Source organism: Salvelinus namaycush, chromosome 15 (assembly GCF_016432855.1).
Source record: "Salvelinus namaycush isolate Seneca chromosome 15, SaNama_1.0, whole genome shotgun sequence".
In the NCBI taxonomy this organism is placed as follows: Eukaryota; Metazoa; Chordata; class Actinopteri; order Salmoniformes; family Salmonidae; genus Salvelinus; species Salvelinus namaycush.
In genome coordinates this window covers 16188507-16214878 of record NC_052321.1, presented here as the reverse complement: position 1 = coordinate 16214878, position 26372 = coordinate 16188507, and the positions used below count along the sequence as shown (strand labels likewise).

Here is a 26372-nt window from a genome sequence, read left to right as displayed (position 1 = left end):
CCAGGATTTTTATGGAACGCCGTTTGGGACTTTGCGTGTCAAAAAAAAAGAACACTATTTGACATGTCAAATAAGCTTGTTGACCAATCAGGACCTGAATATGACTGCACGTCACATAATTTAATTTAAAAAATAAATTTTAGTTATTACACATTGATTACACTATCACTCGTATTTCATATGTCACAACGATTCATCGATACGTATGCTATGATGCTTGTAAAGTTGTCTCTTGCACCTACAGTGATGGTCATAAAAAAAAGCTAGCTAGCTCAAGAATGCAAACAATGTTCTTCCCCAAAAACATAGCAAAACGACATAATCTGTTTCAGTAGCTATAGTTAGCAAGCTAACTATATAGCTAGGTGTCATCCTCTAAAATAAGCCTAATTCATAAGACAGTTCTTATTTGATTAATGCCGGTTGTACCCATCTATGTGAAGGTAGCCACAATAAGGATTAGCCACAATAGTGGACTTTGCGGTTAGCCTTCAAAATAAAAGTATGGCATAATTTTACTATTTGTATTCATTTGCATCACTGTCAATAACTTACTTTTATTTTGAAGGCAAACCGCAAATTACACTATTATGCCTAATCCTTATTGTGGCTAGCTTCACAACACATAACCCGGTCCGGTCGAGCATCACTAGCCAGATGAAGCTAGCTGGCTGCTTATAATGTTAGCTTTGGGCAACAGGGTTGTTTAGCTGGCTGGCTACCTATTTATTTTCATGAACTGAAGGTCAATTTCAATAGGCAAACAACAAGTGGCAACCTTGCTAATACTTACAAAGATTCCTAAATCAATAATGAAAATGACTGCGGTTTCTACTGGTCATTGTTTTCAGGCTGGTTGTACTGCTCATTGTTTCCAAGCTAAAGCTAGCTACCCCAGAAGTTGCGGTCGAACAAATTATGCTTTATTACCAACGCGGTATTGTAAACACATCATTCGTGGCCGGTGTTCACTTGTTTGCAGACTTTGTTGTACAGCTTTGACAGTGCTACTGTATCTTTTTTGACATGCAAAGACCCAAACAGCATTCCATAGTATGTATGTTGTGAAGCTAATAGCAGTGACACTATTACTGTGTAACTCCGGTAGGGCAACATCTGAAAAATAGCACACTTGGTAGTGTGTACCGGTGCTCGACCAGTCGGCGAAAGCCAACATCACCCACGACTGAGAACGGTTGATTGTCAAGGGCAATTAATTCCATTATCTTGGCTTTAATGGATTTGGCCTTTGAGTTGTCTCGCTGAAATGTTCTTACTCTTTCAAATGACTGCTCGACTTGTTGACTGCTCGATCCACACAGCACACATTGTGGGCTAGGTTAGGAATGCTGTGTTGCACGTGTAGCGCAAAATTTTACGTGGAGCCATTACGTCCTGTACCTACGTTATATAGGTATGCACGGTAGCTTTGACATCGGATTTTAATATTGGTGTTAAACTAGACATCGGCCAATACCAATGTTTGCAATTTTAGCTAATATCGTCCGATTCCGATATGTTCACTGATATATTGTGCATCCCTACTAAAAATAAATGGAAGCAGGTGATAGAGTGAGTGAGTAAATGGTCAGGATTGTAAGTGAGGAGCAGTGACAAACTCCATTTCATAACATTTATTAAATGCCGTGTTGTGATTCCTGTAACTCTCCTCCCAGCAGGCAACCATTTGTTACATGTTCTAGTTCTCAAAAAAAAAGTTTACTCGGTTACTGAACGGAGCACTTTTCAATTGATAAAAAGTGACTAGCAGGCTGTTTGATTTCCACACTGAAATTAAATTATGTGCTTTCAGTTAGATGATCCCAGATCATAAGTAATAAGACAAAAGAGTGGGTGATGAGACGTGGCAGAGAGAGACATTGGACTTTTGGGGGGTGGGGTGGGAGTAAACTGGTATTTCTATTACCTAACTGTAGGCCACAGAGGCGTAGACGAGAGTCCATGGAGGTGTGCAGCCGTCTCTTCTTCCTCCAGCAGCGGGCAGGGTATGTATACATCTGACCTGCAGCCACCCCTATAATAATAATAAATGAAACTATTCATTACAACCTCAAACTGCTCAAGACAGACACACAGAGACAGGAACTAAAGAAAACACCTTTCAATCACCCCCACCCAGATACATAATGTGTTGCTTACTGACCCTAAAAATATCCTTACACGGGTGTATACAGTGTACTCGTGAAGTATTCAGACCCCTTCCACTTGACATTTTGTTACATTACAGCCTTATTCTAAAATGGATTAAAGAAAAACATTTCCACATACATACATACATAATGACATGAGTGAAAACAGGTTTTAGAAATGTTTGCAAATGTATAATAAACATTTACATCGGAAATACCTCATTTTACTGACCATAATTTTCACCATTGGACTCCACCGTAAAGCATGGAGGAGGTGGTGTGATGGTGCTTTGCTGGTGACACTGTCTGTGATTTTATTTAGAATTCAAGGCACACTTAACCAGCACGGTTACCACAGCATTCTGCAGCGATATCCCATCTGGTTTGCGCTTATTGGGACTATCATTTGATGACCCAAAACACAACTCCAGGCTGTGTAAGTGCTATTTGACCGAGAATGAGAGTGATGGAGTGCTGCATCAGATGACCTGGCCTCCACAAACACCTGACCTCAACCCAATTGAGATGGTTTGGGATGAGTTGGACTGCAGAGTGAAGGAAAAGCAGCCTACAAGTGCTCAGCATATGTTGTAACTTCTTCAAGACCGTTGGAAAAGCATTCCTCATGCAAAGCTGTCATCAAGGCAAAGTGTGGCTACTTTGAAGAATTTGTTTAACACTTTTTTGGTTACTACATGATTTCATATGTGCTTTTTCATTGTTTTGTTGTCTTCACTCTTATTCTACAATGTAGAAAATATAAAAAATAAAGAAAAACCCTTGAATGAGTAGGTGTGTCCAAACTTTTGGCTGGTACTGTATAGTGTAGACTACTGAATAGCCTATTCACGCCGAAGTTAGAGCGGCTCAACTCTTTTGCATTTTCAAAAAATGATGGTTCTCAAAAAGAGTTTTGGAATAGCTACCATAATCCTGTTGTGATGAATAATAATACTTAGCTTTGTATTGTTCTTCTCGTGGATTTGCTCAAACTGTCTTCCAAGTTATTTGCAAGGGACTTGTTGGAAGAGTGATGTGTTATGTAGGGTTTGGGAGAGAGAGCGAGAGAGGGAATGAAACCCAGCCATTGTTTCACTCACACTTCCTATTGTATTGTTTTCACTGATCCTCACTCTGCTCTGCCTGTCACTAACACTGTGCAACATACCAGTGAATGTGATCGTGCCTAATAGAGGAGCACTAGCTGGTTCTGCCTGGTGTCTACAGACTCTCCACTGAGAGAGGGCCTTCTCCTGTAGCTGGGCAGAGGTAGCTAGCATTGCAGCAAGCCGGAGTAAGTTGCTGGCTGTCTGACTGGCGGGGGTAGAGGGAGACTCGGGCTGCATGCAGAATCAGCTCCTTGCTGCAGGCTGCCTGCTCTATTTTTAGCCTGCAGCTCCAAGGGGGAAAGGCTGTCTAGTTGTGGAGAGTTGAAAGTCAACGTGTGCAGACACATTGGTGATGGGCTTCGGTGTGAATGAGCCCTCAGAGTAGCTAACATATGGTAGTTAGTGAATACCCCTGGCTCTCTCTCTTCTATCTCCCAACTAGGGTTGTCACGATACCACATTTTTTACTTCGATATGATACCAGGTTTAATATCATGAGTCGATACTCAATACCAAAACAATACCTGATACCGAAACGATACCACGGCAAAACAACACACACACACACAAAAAGCTAGTCATAAAATAACCACTGGGCTTTATTTTTTTTAAACGTGAAAAATATCTTGATAACTGGTAGAACAAATAAAACAACACATTATATATTCAAACACCATATTAAATAACATAAAAATACCTTACATTTTCCAAAACCATGTCTGAGACTCGGAGCTAGTGCTGAGCAATTTATGCTTTTTGAGGTCGTTTCGGTTCGATTATTTAAAAAAATGATCACAGATTTCGGTTTCAATGTAATATTTTTAAACATTAAATGCTTTGTGCATTATGTGGGATGAATGCTGTAACAACACAGAATAAAACAAAGTCCCATGATGGTAGTGACTGCCCATTACTGCTTCACATTACTTTCCTTTAATAAAATATTCCAATTGTGAATAAGGCATACTTTTATGACTGCTGAACTATCAATCACTTAGATGAGGTATTCCCAAACTGGGGTACGCGCAATGCCGTCAGGGGTACGCCAAATAAAAATGTGATTCACATAAAAAAAAATATATAATCTTCACATTTTCAAACAGTCCATTTATATTTTCCAACGGGGCTATACATTTGGGTGAGTTTTTTCTCTCTCGCCTGAGTAGCCTCGTTTCACTGCCAAAAATCAAATTAAACCATTTAATGTTCAGCGAAATAACAACACAATGTCAAATAAAGGTAGCCTAGTCAAATAATGAACATCCACTCACATTAACCGTTACTCTCTTGCGGGAATTCCACTAACGGTCCGTATGTAACCAAACATAGCTGTTGCTCATTCCGTTTGCTCGAAAATTGATAAATGGTAAAAATAAATTAGTAAAGACCCGTGTCAATAGAGACACATAAAAGCTCTACTAGTAGTACTGCTACTACCAGCAGTACCACACCTGCACCTGTCGACGACACGAGTTGTTCTGCTTCCACAAGCACATCCAATGCTAGCATCAGTAATTCTACATTTGTTGTTAGCCCAGCTAGCATGGACACTGACAGTTGTGAATCTGATGCAGCCGAAGAGCTACTGCCCCCTTACCCGGGAAAGCACCGAACAACAGACAGGGACGTTGGACCATCGAAGAGGCGCAAATATGATGAAAACTACATTGATTTGGGGTTCACTTATATTCGGAGTAGTGCCTTTCCTCAGCCAGTGTGTTATATGTGCAAAAGTACTATCTCACAACTCGATAAAACCTTCACTCTTGCACAGACATTTAGAAACAAAACATGCCAATTTGAAAAATAAGCCACAGGAGTTTTTTTAGAATTAAGATGACTTTCGAGTAGTAAGACATGTATAAAAGCAACAGATGACATCAGTGACATGGCAGAAGATGTTTTGAAACAATTACTGCTTCGCATACAAGCCAGTGAATTCTGTGCATTACAGCTGGATGAGTCAACAGACATGGCGTGCCTGGCACAGCTCCTGGTATATGTCCGTTACGTTTATGGCGGGGTCAATTAAGGAAGACATCCTCTTCTGCAAACCACTGGAAATCAGGACAACAGGAGAGGATATTTTTTAATTACTGGACAGCTTTGTGACATCAAATGGACTTTGGTGGTCAAGATGTGTTGGTATCTGTACTGATGGCACAAAAGCCATGACAGGGAGACATAGTGGAGTGGTAACGCGCGTGCAAGCAGTTGCTCCCGACGCCACTTGGGTACACTGCAGCATCCACGAGAAGCTCTTGCTGCCAACGAAATGCCTGACAGCTTGAAAGACATTTTGGACATTACAATGAAAATGGTTGACTTTGTTAAAGCAAGGCCCCTGAACTCTCGACCATGTAACGCTTTTACAACACACAGAATTGCGCTGGTTATCAAGGGGCAAAGTACTGACACATTTTTTTAAATTCAAAAGACAAAAACAAAGCTGTTGTTACGCTACTTGCACTAATATTCAGTGCCTGTTTGTTAACTATTTAACTGTATTAGAATGCTTAAAAGGCCGCTTTTTTTTATTTTTATATCGGTTAACGGTTATCGGTATTGGTTTTTTTTGGCAAGGAAAATATTGATATCGGTATTGGCCAAAAATGTAATATCGGTGCATCACAAATTTTTTGCTGTTCACTTCTTCACTCCCACTCACACACATTAAGGGCGCTTTCACACCAAATTGGTTTGGAGCGTTTTTTACGAACTCTGGTGCGTTTCCCCCCTTAGTTCGGTTCGTTTGGACTGGTGTGAACACTATATGCACTCGAGAGCGCACCGCACTGTGGTTCACTCAAAAAAGGTGGTCTCTGTCTGATTCCATTCGTAGCATGGTTTGCTGCAGGTGAACACGCAGTCCAGACCAAACACAGGAAAAGAACCAGAGGTGTGCAGTATTATTTGTTGTTTGACTGCGAGTATTATGATGAAATGCACACAGTAGCCTTCCAAACTGATATCTCTGAAACATTTGAGCGCATCCGATGCAGATTAGAGGAGATGAGGCTATGCAGCTGATATACACTACATGATCAAAAGTATATGGACATAGAACTTCTTGTATAACATCTCATTCCAAAATCATGGGTATTAATATGGAGGTGGTTCCTCCCTTTGCTGCTATAACAGCCTCTGCTCTTCTGGGAAGGCTTTCCACTAGATGTTGAAACATTGCTGCGGGGATTTGCATCCATTCAGCCACGCGCATTAGTGAGGTCGGGCACTGATGTTGGGCGATTAGGCCTGGCTCGCAGTCGCAGTTCCAATTCATCCCAAAGGTGTTCGATGGGGTTGAGGTCATGGCTCTGTGCAGAGCAGTCAAGTTCTTTCACACAAATCTCGACAAACCATGTCAGTATGGACCTCGCTTTGTGCACGGGGCATTGTCCTGCTGAAACAGGAAAGGGCCTTCCCCAAACTGTTGCCACAAAGTTGGAAGCACAGAGTCGCCTAGAATGTCATTGTATGCTGTAGTGTTAACATTTCCCTTCACTGGAACTAAGGGACCTAGCCCGAACCATGAAAAACAGCCCCAGACCATTATTCCTCCTCCACCAAACTTTACAGTTGGCACTATGCATTGGTGCAGGTAGCGTTCTCCTGGCAACCACCAAACTCAGATTCGTCCGTCGGACTGCCAGATGGTGAAGTGTGATTCATCACTCCAGAGAACGCGTTTCCACTGCTCCAGAGTCCAATGGTGGTGAGGTTTACACCACTCCAGCATTGCGCATGGTGATGTTAGGTATGTGTGCGGCTGCTCGGCCATGGAAACCAATTTCATGAAGCTCCCGACGAACTGTTATTTTGCTGACGTTGCTTCTAGAAGCAGTTTGGAACTCTGTAGTGAGTGTTGCAAACAAGGACAGATGATTTTTTTTACTGTCAGCAACGGTTGTGGCTGAAATAGCCGAATCCACTCATTTTAAGGGTTGTCCACATACTTTTGTATAAACAGTACTAGACAAAAGTTTGGACACACCTACTAATACACCAACTCATTCAAGGGTTTTCCTTTATTTTTTAATATTTTCTACATTGAAGAATAATAGTTTAGACATCAACACTATGAAATAACACATGGAATCATGTAGCAACCAAAAAAAAGCGTTAAACAAATCAAATATATATTTTATATTTGAGATTCTGCAAAGTAGCCACCCTTTGCCTTGATGACAGCTTTGCACACTCTTGGCATTCTCTCAACCAGCTTCATGAGGTAGTCACCTGGAATGCATTTCAATTAACAGGTGTGTCTTGTTAAAAATCAATTAGTAGAATTTATTTCCTTCTTAATGCGTTTGATCAGTTGTGTTGTGACAAGTTAGGGGTGGTATACAGAAGATGGCCCTATCTGGTAAAACACCAAGTCTATATTACGGCAAGAACAGCTCAAATAAGCAAAGAGAAACGGCAGTCGTCCACCATTACTTTAAGACATGAAGGTCAATCAATCCGGAACATTTCAAGAACTTTCAAAGTCTCTTCAAATGCAGTCGCAAAAACCATTAAGCACTATGATGAAACTGACTCTCATGAGGACCGCCACAGGAAAGGAATACCCAGAGTTACCTCTGCTGGAGAGGATAAGTTCATTAGAGTCACCAGCCCCAGAAATTGCAGCCCAAATAAATGCTTCACAGAGTTCAAGTAACAGACACATCTCAACATCAACTGTTCAGAGGAGACTGCGTGAATTCTGGCCTTCATGGTCAAATTGCTGCAAGCAAACTACTACTACATGGACACCAATAATAAGAAGAGACTTGCTTGGATCAAGAAACACGAGCAATGGACATTAGACCGGTGGAAATCTGTCCTTTGGTCTAATGAGTCCAACTCGAGATTTTTGGTTCCAACCGCCGTGTGTTTTTGAGACGCAGAGTAGGTGAACGGATGATCTCTGCATGTGTGGTTCCGACCGTGAAGCATGGAGGAGGTGGTGTGATGGTGTGGGGGTGCTTTGCTGGTGAAACTGTCTGTGATTTATTTAGATTTCAAGGCACACTTAACCAACATGGCTACCACAGCATTCTGCAGCAATACGGCATCCTATCTGGTTTGAGCTTAGTGGGACTATCTGTTTTTCAACAAGAAAATGACCCAACACACCTCCAGGCTGTGTAAAGGATATTTGACCAAGGAGAGTGATGTTGTGCTGCATCAGATGACCTGGCCTCCACAATCACCCGACCTCAACCCAATTGAGATGGTTTGGGATGAGTTGGACCGCAGAGTGAAGGAAAAGCAGCCAACGAATGCTCAGCATATGTGGGAACTCTTTCAAGACTGTTGGAAAAGCATTCTAGGTGAAGCTGGTTGAGAGCATGCCAAGTGTGCAAAGCTGTCATCAAGGCAAAGGTGGCTACTTTGAAGAATCTAAAATCTAAAATCTATTTTGATTTGTTTTACACTTTTTTGGTTACAACATGATTCCATATGTGTTATTTCATAGTTTTGTTGTCTTCACTATTATTCTACGATGTAGAAAATAGTACAAAATGAATAAAAATCTTTGAATGAGTAGGTGTGTCCAAACTTTTGACTGGTACTGTAAGTATTCAGACCATTTGCTATGAGACACGAAATTTACATTTACATTTTACATTTTAGTCATTTAGCAGACGCTCTTATCCAGAGCGACTTACAGTAGGGTGCATACATTTTATTACATTTTACATACTGAGACAAGGATATCCCTACCGGCCAAACCCTCCCTAACCCGGACGACGCTATGCCAATTGTGCGTCGCCCCACGGACCTCCCGGTTGCGACCGGCTGCGACAGAGCCTGGGCGCGAACCCAGGGACTCTGGTGGCGCAGCTAGCACTGCGATGCAGTGCCCTAGACCACTGCGCCACCCGGGAGGCCAAATTGAGCTAAGGTGCATCCTGTTTCCATTGATCGTCCTTGAGATGTTTCTACAACTTGGAGTCCACCTGTCGTAAATCAATCTGATTGGATATGATTTGGAAAGGCACCTGTCTATATAAGGTCTAAGAGTTGACAGTGCATGTCAGAGCAAAAACCAAGCCATGAGGTTGAAGGAATTGTCTTTAGAACTCAGAGACAGGATTGTGTCGAGGAACAGATCTGGGGAAGGGTACCAAAACATATCTGTGGCATTGAAGGTCCCCAAGAACACAGTGGCCTCCATCATTCTTAAATGGAAGCAGTTTGGAACCACCAATACTCTTCCAAGAGCTGGCCTCCCAGCCAAACTGAGCAATCAGGGGAGAAGGGCCTTGGTCAGAGAGGTGACCAATAACACTGACAGAGCCCCAGACTTCCTCTGTGGAGATGGGAGAAGCTTCCAGAAGGACAACCATCTCTGCAGCACTCCACCAATCAGGCAGGCCTTTATGGTAGAGAGGCCAGACGGAAGACACCCATCAGTAAAAGGCACATGACAGCCATCTTGGAGTTTGCCAAAAGGCACCTAAAGGACTCTCAGACCATGAGAAACAAGATTCTCTGGTCCAATAAAACCAAGATTGAACTCTTTGGCCTGAATGCCAAGAGTCACGTCTGGAGGAAACCTGGCACAATCCTTACGGTGAAGCATGGTGGTGGCAGCATTATGCTGTGGGGACGTTTTTCAGCGGCAGGGACTGGGAGACTAGTCAGGATCAATGGAAAGATGAACAGAGCAAAGTACAGAGAGATCCTTGATGAAAACCTTCTCCAGAGCGCTCAGGACCTCAGACTGGGGCGGAGGTTCACCTTCCAACAGGACAACGACCATAAGCACACAGCCTAGACAATACAGGAGTGGCTTCGGGACAAGTCTCTGCATGTCCTTGAGTGGCCCAGCCAGAGCCCGGATTTGAACCCAATCCAACATATCTGGAGAGACCTGAAAACAGTTGTGCAGCAACGCTCACCATCAAATCTGACAGAGCTTGAGAGAATATGCAGAGAAGAATGGGAGAAACTCCCTAAATACAGGTGTGTCAAGCTTGTAGCGTCATACCCAAGAAGACTTGAGGCTGTAATCGCTACCAAAGGTGCTTCAACTGAGTAAAGGGTCTGAATACTTATGTAAAAGTGATATTTCAGTTTTGAATTTTTTTAAACATTTGAAAACATTTCTACAAACCTGTTTTTGCTTTGTCATTATGGGTTATTGTGTGTAGATTGATGAACGAAAAAAAACGATTTAATCTATTTCAGAATAAGGCTGTAACGTAACAATGTGGAAAAAGTAAAGGGGTCTGAATACTTTCCGAATGCACTGTATATGAATAGTTCTCCCTGGAGGTAACATGAACACTATTGGATATCATTATATTAGACATGTTTGTAGCTGTAGTGGCCAGAGGGATATATTTAGACAGATGACATTACCCACTAAACGTCAACTGAATGATAGTTTTAAGGCTATTCCATGCTAAAAGAGTGATGCCGAGACTCCGATTTTCCACTTAAAAAAATATATGTCAAACAAAAACCAATGATTGCAAAGTTAAACAAACCATACAACTGTAGTATGCAAAATGACTACTTTGAACAATTTCAACTGAACATTTAACAAAAACACATTTACTTGAATAACAGTGCAGATGCAAAGTTTGGTAAGAGAATGACAGCACAAACCGCAATCATTGTTTTTATTTGACATACATTTCAAAGTGAAAAATCTGAGTCTCAGCAACACTGTTGGCGTGGAATTGCCCTTTAGTAAACCACAGAGCCAGCCATCATAACTCCCAACCAACAGAGTAGTGCTTCTCTACCCACCAGGGCTGCGATGGTGGCGCTCCATCCAGATGTAGCAGTTGTTCTGTGCCACACCGGTCTGGGAGTCCAGGAAGGGCAGGCGCACGCTGCGCTCGGCACACAGGCGGGCATTGTAGCTGCGGCACTGCTCAATGGCCTCTTTGTAGAACTGGTCACCCAACCTGCAGCAGGGAGACCATTCAGACAGAGGTCAACACCACATGTGGTTGGCACAAACATGCATTTGGTTATGTGGCTGTTATAGACACTGAAATAGGCCCAAATACCAGATTAGTGGCTAACCAGACAATTCATTTCAGCCATGACTCACTGACCACCATGGACCACTAGAAATATCCCTGCAGACCGTATGTCTTCAGGGGAAGAGAAGTTTCCATTTGACTGTCATATACATTAAGCCATGTAGATCTCGTAGACCTCAACCCAGCCCCAAACAAAACTATAAGATGAGTTTGTATAGGCCGTCATTGTAAATAAGAATTTGTTCTTAACTGACTTGCCTAGTTAAATAAAGGTTCAATAAAATAAATAAATAAAAGGTTTTCCTGATCTGACAGATTATACACCATGTAAAACATTATAGGGTTGGTGTTGGCTACATTCTGGAAGCATATTTTCACCTCTTCATCCTCTGTACTGCTCTGTCGGCATACAATCAGTGATGGCGGGTCATGGGCCGTTCCCTAGCGACCAGCAGAAATGCAATGATGATTACAGTCAGCTTTTAAATCATGTTAATCACCAGGGTCAATCAAATAATCAAACAAACACTATTCCCAGGATCTTCAACCACTGATTGAAGTGGCTCTACCATGGAGAAACAACATGACTAAGATTAATGTTGTCTGTGTGATGCTTACATTGCTCTTTGCGGAGACTGGCGTGACTTTCATATAGCCTAGCTCAGGGTTCCCCAACTGGCGGCCCGTGGCCCAAATTGGCCCCTCAAGTTCTGAGCAAAATCTATAATATATATATATATTTTTTTGCACTTTCATTCATTCATTTCAAGACTGTAAAACACCAGAAAATCAGCTCCAAGTGAGGTTTGAAATTATTATGTTTTAGATAAATATTGTATCTGTTTGGGCTTCTTGAGGTCAATTCGCAGTCTACAAATGATTTGTAATTACGTTCCGACCCCCTGACCATCCGCTCAATAGAAAAAAATAATAATAATTGGCCTGCCGCTGAATCTAGTTGATGATCCCTGGCCTTTCCTTTCATCATCTGGAAGAAAAATCTGGCCTTAACGGCCACTTATAATCTCCACCCGGCACAACCAGAAGAGGACTGGCCACCCCTCAAAGCCTGCTTCTTCTCTAGGTTTCTTCCTAGCTTCCTGCCTTTCTAGGGAGTTTTTCCCTAGCCACTGTGCTTCAACATCTGTATTGCTTGCTGTTTGGGGATTTAGGCTGAGTTTCTGTAAAAGCACTTTGACATGTGCGGATGTAAAAATGGCTTTATAAATACATTTGATTTGATCATGACCTCTGGGTCGCTGGGACATGACTGAATCACATGACTGATTCTACACAGTAGTGAGCTTTGGTTTCTATTTAGGGTGATGAATTAATGAGGAAGATGATGTGCTAGGCGAGGGCATCACAATATAGAATGTGTTCAAAGAGTCTCATGTCTAACATATAAAAATTTACAGACACTACTACTGCTAACATTATCTTAATGATCTTATAGTTTGTGGTGCTTTTTTCCAATGCAGGTGATAGTTTGGCAGCCCCTTAGGGTATCAATGTTAATATTTGCTGTGAAAGGAGGAGATTTCACATTCAAACCTTCAGTCCCTGCCACACAGCTCATATGGTAATTAGTCTGCTTAATTAATCTCAGCAGAGCCGCTAGCACACAGACAGGTTTTAATTTGACTACATCAAAGATGAGGATAAATGCTGAATCTAACACAAAAGGCAGCAACGTATCCCTGTGTAAAGTTCTACCTAGCTGGGCCCGCCACTTGTATAGCCTACCCATAATACATTTTCACCACATGTTCTCGATTACAATACGTACAAGCAGCCATTTTGAAAAGACACACTTAATGAGGCGCTGTAATCGTAGCTCTCCCAGCCTCAATTAGAGATACGGAGGTCTGTGAGAAGAGGAGGCATTGGCACGCTTGGGCCAAGCAAAGAAGGCCAAATCCGCTTTCTCTCTCTCCTCCTTGTCCTACAAATCTATCCTCTCTTTCTCCCTAACTCTCTGATTAGACAACTTCCAACAGATAAACAGACATGCTTGGAATGTTTTCCCTCACATAGAGGAAGGCACTGCGGTGAGACAAAGCCACAGTGTTTGAGGATTCTTGGAATGAGGCTGCGTGTCAGTGTGGTTGTGAAGAGTAAACAGTCCCAGGTACACAAGGCAAGAAGAGGGAAAAGAGAAAGAAAGAAGGGGAGAGCACGAGAGAGACAGAGAGCATGAAGCTCAGAGAGAGAGGTTAAAGACAAACCATCAGAAAGGATAGCACGATAACTAGCAGGCTGCATTGTTTCCCTTCCTCGTGTTATAAACCAACAAAGACAGTGAATAGTAGGCTAGATAATAATGCCAATGTTATTCTTTGCCTTGTGGAAATTCCATAGAGCAATGAGCTCACACATGGCATTTCTAAAGGTTCTAAAACTAGCCTCTGAGCAGCACAGGAATTTAACAGGAACAAATCACAAACGGGGGTTTATGCACATGCAGAGTGGCCAACTGGTAAGCGCTCGCTTGAGGGTTTAATATAAAATAGTCTATCTGAAAAGGTGATTGAGCAGTGAGTGACAGAGTTTATTAAACTTGAAATAAACCTCAAGACTAGACTACGGATAATAATGATGACTATTCTGCCTGCCCAAACTAAAGCACCATGTTCCTGGGACCAGAAATGACTAATATGTCATAGCACCTCAATCATGTTTCAGGATTGCATGCCATACAACAGTTACATGTGTTGTGGCTGTTAACAATACAGTCATTAGGCTACTAACCCACTTAAAGAACATTTAGGCCTTAAACTACCATCATGTCATGTGAATCTGAATGCTGTACCTAGATCACTTCAGTCAAGCTTCAGCGTCTGACCAAAAACATCCAGGGGGATAGAAAACAAACAAGCCGCGAAAGTCATGTTAAAAGCTCCCTCTGTTATGAGGTGTCAACTGTCTGCCTCAAAGGCTGCTGCATGTCTTTCATCCTACTAGTGCACTGGCCCTGAGCAGCAGATGCAGCAGCCTAGGTGAGAGACATCTCCAACACTCATCATGAGTGAAAAGCCTCAGCGTCTGAGAGCACAAGAGGTGAGAGGTGCCGCTCATACTCACATACGTTTTTTCCCCACTGTCCGTTATTTAGCACCTTTGTGTGACATTGAAGTGGTTGGAAGGTTGTTCCAACAGTAAAAATACATAGCAGAGCTAACCAGACACAGACAGTGTTGTGACTTAGCTACAGTAAGGGAAAGCCTAGCTCAAAAGCACACACCATCTTACAGATGTGAGTGAGGGGGAAACAAAAATAAAATCTTGTGGCTGCTGGGGCCTCCTCTATCAGTGTGCTCCTGTCAACAGTTTAGGTGTCGCATGTCTGTGCCCAGCCCTTAGTTTGAGCATTAGATGAACACACATTTTGCATAATAGATAATGATAACTCAGTTTCCATGAGGCCAGACAAGCCAAGTGATCTGCAGAAGCCTAATTCAGAACATTAATTCCATTTACACTACATTTGAGGAACCCCTAGAGTTTTAACTGAGCAAAAATATAAAACACAACATGTAAAGTGTTGGTCCCATGAAATATGGGGGGGGGGGGGGGGGGGGGGGGATGCACCAAATTATTTTCAGTCTTCAACATAGAAATGTTACCAAAAAAATGTATTGAAACTTGTTACAAATGATGGGAGTCACACAAGATTCACAGAATGATATTTTGAAAGAGGAAGTAAAGTACTTTAAGAATATGTTTTTGTTTCAGTCTCCTCCATCTCCACTAACCGAAGCTAATTGTATGGATTTCTTTCCTATTAATAATGTAAAATTAACATCTGTACAGAAAGACTCATGTGAAGGCCAAATTACAGAGGAGGAACGTCTTGATGCAATTAAAGCCTTTAAGTCTAGGAAAACTCCAGGGCTGGATGGCATACCAGTGGAAGTATACCAAACAGTTTTTTGATATACTCAAGAGGACCATTATTAGCATGTTTTAACCACTCCTATATAAATGCAACAAGAAGGTCTGATTTCATTATTACTGAAACAGAATCCAAGTGTATATTTAAAGATCCAGTCCATTTAAACAATTGGAGGCCTCTTACACTTCAGTGTTATGATGCAAAAATTCTAGCTAAACGCTTGGTGCATAGAATTAAAAAGGTATTGTCAGATATTATCCATCCTAAACAGACAGGTTTTTTACATGGATACTACATTGGAGATAATATAAGACAAGTACTGGAAACAATAGAATACTATGAAATATCGGGGAAACCAGGCGTGGTTTTCATAGCTGATTTTGAAAACGCTTTTGATAAAGTACGACTGGAGTTTATATATAAATGCCTAGAATATTTCAATTTTGGATTAAAGTTATGTATGATAAACCTAGGTGTAAAATAGTAAATAATGGCCACATCTCAGAAAGTTTCAAACAGTCAAGAGGAGTAAAACAAGGTTGTCCACTATCGGCATATCTATTTATTATTGGTTTTACTGCTAACCTACAAAGCATTACATGGGCTTGCTCCTACCTATCTTTCCGAGTTGGTCCTGCCGTACATACCTACACGTACGCTACGGTCACAAGACGCAGGCCTCCTAATTGTCCCTAGAATTTCTAAGCAAACAGCTGGAGGCAGGGCTTTCTCCTATAGATCTCCATTTTTATGGAATGGTCTGCCTACCCATGTGAGAGACGCAGACTCGGTCTCAACCTTTAAGTCCTTACTGAAGACTCATCTCTTCAGTAGGTCATATGATTGAGTGTAGTCTGGCCCAGGAGTGTGAAGGTGAACGGAAAGGCTCTGGAGCAACGAACCGCCCTTGCTGTCTCTGCCTGGCCGGTTCCCCTCTCTCCACTGGGATTCTCTGCCTCTAACCCTATTACAGGGGCTGAGTCACTGGCTTACTGGTGCTATTTTATGCCGTCCCTAGGATGGGTTCGTCACATGAGTGGGTTGAGTCACTGACGTGATCTTCCTGTCTGGGTTGGCGCCCCCCCTTGGGTTGTGCCGTGGCGGAAATCTTTGTGGGCTATACTCGGCCTTGTCTCAGGGTGGTAAGTTGGTGGTTGAAGTTTTTCCCTCTAGTGGTGTGGGGGCTGTGCTTTGGCAAAGTGGGTGGGGTTATATCCTTCCTGTTTGGCCCTGTCCGGGGGTATCATCGGATGGGGCCACAGTGTCTCCTGACCCCTCCTGTCTCAGCCTCCAGTATTTATGCTGCAGTAGTTTATGTGTCGGGGGGCTAGGGTCAGTTTGTTATATCTGGAGTACTTCTCCTGTCTTATCCGGTGTCCTGTGTGAATTTAAGTATGCTCTCTCTAATTCTCTCTTTCTCTCTTTCTTTCTCTCTCTCGGAGGACCTGAGCCCTAGGACCATGCCTCAGGACGACCTGGCATGATGACTCCTTGCTGTCCCCAGTCCACCTGGCCGTGTTGCTGCTCCAGTTTCAACTGTTCTGCCTGCGGCTATGGAACCCTGACCTGTTCACCGGACATGCTACCTGTCCCAGACCTGCTGTTTTCAACTCTCTAGAGACCGCAGGAGCGGTAGAGATACTCTTAATGATCGGCTATGAAAAGCCAACTGACATTTACTCCTGAGGTGCTGGCTTGCTGCACCCTCGACAACTACTGTGATTATTATTATTTGACCATGCTGGTCATCTATGAACATTTGAACATCTTGGCCATGTTCTGTTATAATCTCCACCCGGCACAGCCAGAAGAGGACTGGCCACCCCTCATAGCCTGGTTCCTCTCTAGATTTCTTCCTAGGTTTTGGCCTTTCTAGGGAGTTTTTCCTAGCCACCGTGCTTCTACACCTGCATTGCTTGCTGTTAGGGGTTTTAGGCTGGGTTTCTGTACAGCACTTTGCGATATTAGCTGATGTACGAAGGGCTATATAAATAAATTTGATATGATTTGATTATTGCCATCGAAATGTTAGCTGTTAAAATTAGATCCAACAATAATATTAAGGGATTAGAAATCCGTGGCTTAAAAACAAAGGTGTCATTGTACGCTGATGATTCATGTTTTCTTTTAAAACCACAATTAGCATCCCTCCACAACCTAATAAAGGATCTAGATACTTTTGCTAACCTCTCTGGATTAAAACCAAATTATGATAAGTTTTGGATCACTGAAAAATGCTACTTTTACATTACCGTGTAGTTTACCAATAAAATGGTGTGACGGGGATGTGGACATACTCGGTATACATATCCCGAAAGAAAGAAATGATCTCACTCCAATACATTTTTATTGAAAGTTAGCAAAAATAGATCAGATCTTGCTACCATGGAAAGGAAAATACCTGTCTATTTGTGGAAAAATCACCCTGATTAACTCTTTAGTCATATCACAGTTTACCTATTTGGTTTTGCCTACACCTAGTGTCACGCTTTTTAAATGATATGAACAAAAAAATATTCAATTTTATTTGGAATGACAAGCCAGACAAAATTAAAAAGGTCTACTTATATAACGAGTATGAATTCGGAGGGAAGAAAATATTAAATATTAAAGCATTAGACCTTTCACTAAAGGCATCAGTCATACAAAAGTTATACTTAAATCAGAAATGGTTCTCTAGTAAATTAGTAAGAATGAATCACCCCATGTTCAAGAATGGCCTTTTTCCCTATATTCAGATTACAACTGCTCACTTTCGGTTATTTGAAAACAAAATAATTTCCAAAATATTGATATTTTTTAAACAAGCCTTAGAAAGTTGGTTGCAATTTCAGTTTAATCCACCTCAAAAGACAGAACAAATAATACAGCAAATATTGTGGTTAAACTCAAATATACTAATTGATTTTTTAAAAATGTATTTTTCAAAAAAAATAAAATTAAATGTATCATTTTTGTAAATTATATCATAAATAGGACTGGTGGAGTTATGTCACACGTGCAGCTAACACAGACAAATGAAAATGTCTGCTCTACCCAAAATTACAACCAACTAATTGCAGCATTACCACAAAAATGGAAGAGGCAAGTGGAAGGGGGAAAAAGTAAAGAACTTGTCTGTCGGCCCTACATTAAAGACCAAAAATTGTTAAAGAAAATTGTGATAAATAAAAATATATACCAATTTCATTTAAGGACCAAAACATTGCAAAATAGTTGGGAAGAGATTTTCGATGTACCGATTCCATGGCACATGGTTTATGAATTGACACGCAAAACGACGCCGGATTCAAAACTTCACATTTTTTTATTTAAATTATTATACAAAATTCTTGCAACCAATAGAATGTTATATATATGGGGGATACAATCTTCCCAGCACTGCAGATTTTGCTGCGAGGAGGCAGAGTCATTTGATCATTTATTTTGGTACTGTCCATATGTAGCCCGTTTTTGGTCACAGGTCCAGGAATGGCTGAAGAATTGCAACATTTACCTAGAACTAACACTGCAGATAGCAATACTGGGTGATTTGAAAAGTCATACTCAAATCGATCAATAATATAATCATTATTTTAGCAAAAATGTTTATCTTTAAATTTACAATCTGCAGAAGCTATGAGAATAGAAAGGTTTAGGACTTTTGTGAAGCATCAAATCACAGCACAAAAAAATATACGGCAAATAGAAATCCAAAATGGATGCTGTTAAGCGATAGACGGGAGGGTTGAATGGAGCTGAAGGGTGGGGACTAATAACAACAAGAACCAATGTAAAACATACGGGGTCTGTAAAATGTATATAGGTTCAGAAATGTTGTGAAATAGCACAGTTACAAATAGAAATAGAGGAAGGACTAAAAACAAACAAAATATCACTATTGTAAAACGGAAGGACTAAAAACAAACAAAATATCACTATTGTAAAACGGATTGTGTCTGTAAAGTGCGTATAATATGTATAACCTGAAGGTAGAAGCCCAAGTGTTATTGTTTATTAGTTTACTCCAATTGGGGGAGGGGTGGTAGGGTTTGTGGGGAATAATAAAGGTTTATTTGATTTGAATGGGTATATATAAAAAAGTGTGTATATGTATTTATGTATGTATTATGTATGTTTCTATATATGTAAACCCAGCAAAACAAGAAATGTCCTCTCACTGTCAACTGCGTTAAATATCAGCAAACTTAACATGTGTAAATATTTGTATGAACATAAGATTCAACAACTGAGACATAAACTGAACAAGTTCCACAGACATGTGACTAACAGAAATTTAATTATGTGTCCCTGAACAAAGGGGGGGTTAAAATAAGTAAAAAGTAACAGTCATTAAGTACTGCATTAAGTACTGCAGTGCATCTCCTCCTCATAAAATGCACCAGATTTGCCAGTTCTTGCTGTGAGATGTTACCCCACTCATTCACCAAGGCACCGGCAGGTTCCCGGACATTTCTGGGGGGGGAATGGCCCTAGCCCTCACCCTCCGATCCAACAGGTCCCAGACATGCTCAATGGGATTGAGATCCGGGCTCTTCACTGGCCATGGCAGAAAACTGACATTCCTGTCTTGCAGGAAATCACGCACGGAACGAGCAGTATGGCTGGTGGCATTGTCATACTGGAGGGTCATGTCAGGATGAGCCTGCAGGAAGGGTACCACATGAGGGAGGAAGATTTCTTCCCTGCAACACACAGCATTGAGATTGCCTGTAATGACAACAAGCTCAATCCGATGATGCTGTGACACACCGCCCCAGACCATGTGGGACCCACCACCTCCAAATCGATCCCGCTCCAGAGTACAGGCCTCGGTGTAACGCTCATTCCTTCGACAATAAACGCGAATCCGACCATCATCCCCAGTGAGACAAAACCGCGACTCGTCAGTGAAGAGTACTTTTTGCCAGTCCTGTCTGGTCCAGTGACGGTGGGTTTGTGCCCATAGGCGACGTTGTTGCCGGTGATGTCTGATGAGGACCTGCCTTACAACAGGTCTACAAGCCCTCAGTCCAGCCTCTCTCAGCCTATTGCGGACAGTCTGAGCACTGATGGAGGGATTGTGCGTTCCTGGTGTAACTCGGGCAGTTGTTGTTGCCATCCTGTACCTGTCCTGCAGGTGTGATGTTCGGGATGTACCGATCTTGTGCAGGTGTTGTTACACGTGGTCTGCCACTGCGAGGACGATCAGCTGTCCGTCCTGTCTCCCTGTAGCGCTGTCTTAGGCGTCTTACAGTACGGACATTGCAATTTATTGCCCTGGCCACATCTGCGGTCCTCTTGCCTTGTTACAGCATGCCTAAGGCATGTTCACGCAGATGAGCAGGGACCCTGGGCATCTGTTTTTCAGAGTCAGTAGAAAGGCATCTTTAGTCTCCTAAGTTTTCATAACTGTGACCTTAATTGCCTACCGTCTGTAAGCTGTTTGTGTCTTAACGACCACTCCACAGGTGCATGTTCATTAATTGTTTATGGTTCATTGAACAAGCATGGAAAACAGTGTTTAAATCCTTTACAATGAAGATGTGTGAAGTTATTTGGATTTTTACGAATTATCTTTGAAAGACAGGGTCCTGAAAAAGGGACGTTTCTTTTTTTGCTGAGTTTATATGTATATGTATGTATATAGATATATATATATTTACCCCAAAAATATATGGGGGATTGGAAATGATGCAGACAATTAGATTGATGGCAGCAACAATCTATCATCAATATTAAAGCTGATCCTCCCCCTAAAATATATATATATATATATATATATATATATATATATATATATATATATATATATAAAAAAGTGTTGGTCCCATGTTTCATGAGCTGAAATAAAAGTCAGCAGACATTTTCCATATGCACAAAAAGCTTTTTCTCTCAAATTTTGTGCACACATTTGTTTACATCCCTGTTAGTGAGCATTTCTCCTTTACCAAGATAATCCATCAGAAGCTGATTAAACAGCATGATAATTCCACAGATGCACATTGTGCTGGGGACAATAAAAGGCCACTCTAAAATATGCAGTTTTGCCACACAACACAATGCCACAGATGTCTCAAGTTGAGGGAGCATGGAATTGGCATGCTGACTGCAGTAATGTCCACCAGAGCTGTTGCCAGAGAATTTAATGTTAATTTCTCTACCATAAGCCGCCTCCGTCCTTTTAGAGAATTTGGCAGTACGTCCCACCGGCCTTACAACCGCAGACCACGTGTAACCACGCCAGCCCAGGACCTCCACATCCGTTTTCTTCACCTGCAGGATCGTCTGAGACCAACCACCGCGGCCACCCGGACAGCTCAGTTTCATGAGGAGTATTTCTGTCAGTATTAAAGCCCTTTTGTGGGGAAAAACCCATTCTGATTGGCTGGGCCTGGTTCCACAGTGGGGGGGCCTATGCCCTCCCAGGCCCACCTATGGCTGTGCCCCTGACCAGTCATGTGATATCCATAGATTAGGGATTAATCAATCAATCAATCGTATTTATAAAGCCCTTCTTACATCAGCTGATGTCACAAAGTGCTGTACAGAAACCCAGCCTAAAACCCCACAGAAAGCAATGCAGGTGTAGAAGCACTGTGACTAGGAAAAACTCCCTAGAAAGGCCGGAACCTAGGAAGAAACTTAGAGAGGAACCAGGCTATGAGGGGTGGCCAGTCTTCTTCTGGCTGTGCCGGGTGGAGACTACAACAAAATATGGCCAAGATGTTCAAATGTTCATAGATGACCAGCAGGGTCAAATAATAATAATCACAGTGGTTGTAGAGGGTGCAACTGGTCAGCACCTCAGGAGTAAATGTCAGTTGGCTTTTCATAGCCGATCATTCAGAGTATCTCTACCGCTCCTGCTGTCTGTAGAGAGTTGAAAACAGCAGGTCTGGGACAAGGCAGCACGTCCGGTGAACAGGTCAGTGTTCCATAGCCGCAGGCAGAACAGTTGAAACTGGAGCAGCAGCACAACCAGGTTGACTGGGGACAGCAAGGAGTCATCAGGCCAGGTAGTCCTGAGGCATGGTCCTAAGTAGAGGTCGACCAATTAATCGGAATGGCCGATTAATCAGGGCCGATTTCAAGTTTTCATAACAATCGGAAATCAGTATTTTTCAGGACACCGATTTGGCCGATTTTTATATATATTTTTTACACCTTTATTTAACTAGGCAAGTCAGTTAAGAACACATTCTTATTTTCAATGAAGGCCTAGGAACGGTGGGTTAACTGCCTTGTTCAGGGGCAGAACGACAGATTTTTACCTTGTCAGCTTGGGGATTCGTTTTTGCAACCTTCCGGTTACTAGTCCAACGCTCTAACCACCTGCCTTACATTGCACTCCACGAGGAGCCTGCATGGCAGACTGACTACCTGTTACGCGAGGGCAGCAAGAAGCCAAGGTAAGTTGCTAGCTAGCATTAAACTTATCTTATAAAAAACAATCAATCTTAACATAATCACTAGTTAACTACACACGGTTGATATTACTAGTTTATCTAGCGTGTCCTGCGTTGCATATATTCAATGCGGTGCCTGTTAATTTCTCATCGAATCACAGCCTACTTCGCCAAACGGATGATGATTTAGCACTGTCGTTGCACCAAACCTAACCATAAACATCAATGCCTTTCTTAAAATCAATACACAAGTATATATTTTTAAACCTGCATATTTAGTTAATATTGCCTGCTAACATGAATTTCTTATAATTAGGGAAATTGTGTCACTTCTCTTGCGTTCCGTGCAAGCAGTCAGGGTATATGCAGCAGTTTGGGCCGCCTGGCTCGTTGCGAACTGTGTGAAGTCCATTTATTCCTAACAAAGACCGTAATTAATTTGCCAGAATTGTACATAATTATGACATAACATTGAAGGTTGTACAATATAACAGCAATATTTAGACTTAGGGATGCCATCCGTTAGATAAAATACGGAACGGTTCCGTATTTCACTGAAAGAATAAACGTTTTGTTTTCGAAATGATAGTTTCCGGATTCGACCATATCAATGACCAAAGGCTCGTATTTCTGTGTGTTATTATGTTATAATTAAGTCTATGATTTGATATTTGATAGAGCAGTCTGACTGAGCATGGTAGGCAGCAGCAGGCTCGTAAGCATTCATTCAAACAGCACTTTCGTGCATTTGCCAGGAGCTCTTCCCAATGCTTCAAGCATTGGGCTGTTTATGACTTCAAGCCTATCAACTCCCGAGATTAGGCTGGTGTAATTGATGTGAAATGGCTAGCTAGTTAGCGGGGTGCGCGCTAATAGCGTTTCAATCGGTGACGTCACTCGCTCTGAGACATGGAGTAGTTGTTCCCCTTGCTCTGCAAGGGCCGCGGCTTTTGTGGAGCGATGGGTAACGATGCTTCGAGGGTGGCTGTTGTCGATGTGTTCCTTGTCGATGTGTTCCTGGTTCGAGCCCAGGTAGAGGCGAGGAGAGCGACGGAAGCTATACTGTTACACTGGCAATACTAAAGTGCCTATAAGAACATCCAATAGTCAAAGGTATATGAAATACCTGCGCCACCAGAGACTCTGGGTTCTCGCCCAGACTCTGTCGCAACCGGCCGCGACCGGGAGGTCCGTGGGGCGACGCACAATTGGCCTAGCGTCGTCCGGGTTAGGGAGGGTTTGGCCGGTAGGGATATCCTTGTCTCATCGTGCACCAGCGACTCCTGTGGCGGGCCGGGCGCAGTGCGCGCTAACCAAGGTGGCCAGGTGCACGGTGTTTCCTCTGACACATTGGTGCGGCTGGCTTCCGGGTTGGAGGCGCGCTGTGTTAAGAAGCAGTGCGGCTTGGTTGGGTTGTGTTTCGGAGGACGCATGGCTTTCGACCTTCGTCTCTCCTGAGCCCGTACGGGAGTTGTAGCGATGAGACAAGATAGTACTAACAATTGAATACCACGAAATTGGGGAGAAAAGGGGGTAAAATTTAAATTTCAAAAAATAAAAAGGAACCACCAGCTTTCATATGTTCTCATGTTCTGAGCAAGGAACTTAAACGTTAGCTTTTTTACATGGCACATATTGCACTTTTACTTTCATCTCCAACACTTTATTTTTGCATTATTTAAACCAAATTGAACATGTTTCATTATTTATTTGAGGCTAAATTGATTTTATTGATGTATTATATTAAGGTAAAAGAAAAGTGTTCATTCAGTATTGTTGTAATTGTCATTATTACAAAAAATTATTAATCGGTATCGGCTTCTTTTGGTCCTCCAATAATCGGTATCGGCGTTGAAAAATCATAATCGGTCGACCTCTAGTCCTAAGGCTCTCTAATGAATTTATTCCAATTTACTAATTTCCTTATATGAACTGTAACTCAGTAAAATCGTTGAAATTGTTGCATTTATATTTTTGTTCAGTATAGTTTAGGGCCTATGAGGGCTGGAGTTACAGTGTTGGAGTTACAATGTTGTTGTCTAGACCTTGATACTCTGTTATAGCCATACATTTTCCAACAGGCTGAAAAAGGGCAATACAATACACATTTTTCAGAATAACCATTTCCTCCACCAACTTCTGCCTTTTGAGATCTGTTTAGGCAAATGTATTGGGTTTTGTAGGTACATGTCAGCTTTACAGGAAGCCAGAGCTGCAGCATAGAAAAAGGGGAGGGTCTAGAGAGAGACTGCATCCTGACAACAGGCCCTTGATTACAACCATCAGCACAACAGAGCCAGGATGAGGGCTAGAGGAAAACCAGACGATAGGCCTACACCTCACTGCAGTACCAATACACATACAGCATGACTCACTCAAAGCCAACCGCAGAGTAATGGCATAGTGTCATACAAGACTTCCTATCGAACACGTTGACCCTATAGCTAAGATAGCCTGTTCACCGAGTCATCTTTAAAGATAACACACAGGCTCAATATTTATGCTCCATTTTATCAGTAGCTTGTAGAGGCCCTTCTCCCTCTTCTCATCTCTTCTTCTCACCCTATATCTCCCTCTCATGCATACAGGAATTAACACACACACACACACAGTGTGGGAGGAGCAACACTTAAGGTACACCCACCACATCCTTCTCTATAACAAAGCCAACAAGACTCCCTAATTAAATTTGCCTAATCTCAAATGAGAATACTCTTGATACAAAATTGTCAAACTGGTCCACATGAGCAACATCCAATTAGTGTCAAGTGTGACTAATTATAATCTGAAAAATGACGTGTGGCTAATTATAGCAGATTGAAACACTTCATTAAGCATAGCTTATAGCGAGGAGACATTCCACATTTGAATGTTAAAACCTCTCTACGAGATGAAGAAGCAGCAGCTTCAGGCACAATAGAATGTGTAGGTTGATCTTGTTGGATGCAAGGATAAAGTGGTTTAGAGGAAATTAGTTCAGCAAAATGTATTTTAAAAAATGGCACATGCTCAAACTAGGCTACATTGTGCCAACTGGGAACCACAGCCATGAAATTATGAAACAAGACTATCCCTTTATGCTTGTCAGTGGTAGAGCTCTTCCCTCTCATTTATGCAGTCATGAATGTATAATAACAATGGCAATCATACGTAAATGGCGGGTATAGGCGAGGAGCACTCCCTTGATCCTGTAGGGCCCATGGGGGTGCCAGGGTACTTCTACTGAGGAGCAGATGGGTCTTCTGTCCAGCAGCGTAGGCACAGGTGGGCCTGGGCCCACCCAATCAGATTGAGCAGATATGCTCTCTCTACTTGTTCCAACCGGGACATTAGTCTTTTTACCTAAACATGCAAACAACCTCAGAATTCAGAGCAGTGCACTGGAATGACATTCAGATTAACTGGAATGGCATTCAGTCTCATAGGATAGTTGGCCAAAAATAACTGAAAGCCACACCCCCAATAAGTCACAAATATGACCGCATTGAGGGATATGTCACTGTGTTTCTATGGCTATATGCACCATGCCACTGCCTACTTTATTTGTTAATTTAGCAAACAAGACAGCTCATAATCTAGTGCCTTTATCACAGTCAACACACCTACAGTTTAGCTTTAAAAAAATTCTCAGCCTCATGGCAAAATGTGTAGAATTGCAGGAAATCAGCTTCAAAAACAGCTAAATTGTATCTTTGCCCCATAGCAAAATGTGTAGAATTGCAGGAATTTAGCCTCCCCCAAAAAATGTAATCATATTTCCCCACCCAAATTTTTGCAGGCCCATCCAACCAACATTTTTTCTCTACACTACTGACATCTGCCATAGCATCCTGATA

At 42.1% G+C, this 26372-nt stretch overlaps 1 protein-coding gene across 1 annotated transcript in view; it reads right to left on the bottom strand.

Moving 5' to 3' along the window:
- Positions 1-26372, bottom strand: part of LOC120060224 (zinc finger protein DPF3-like) — a 44203-nt gene that overhangs the window by 16454 nt on the left and 1377 nt on the right. Inside the window, exons 2-3 of the mRNA XM_039009377.1 lie at positions 11012-11172; positions 1928-2035 (exon numbers count right to left, since the gene is read on the bottom strand). Of these exons, the coding sequence (XP_038865305.1) occupies positions 1928-2035; positions 11012-11172 (269 nt within the window). The remainder of the gene's footprint in view (positions 1-1927; positions 2036-11011; positions 11173-26372) is intronic.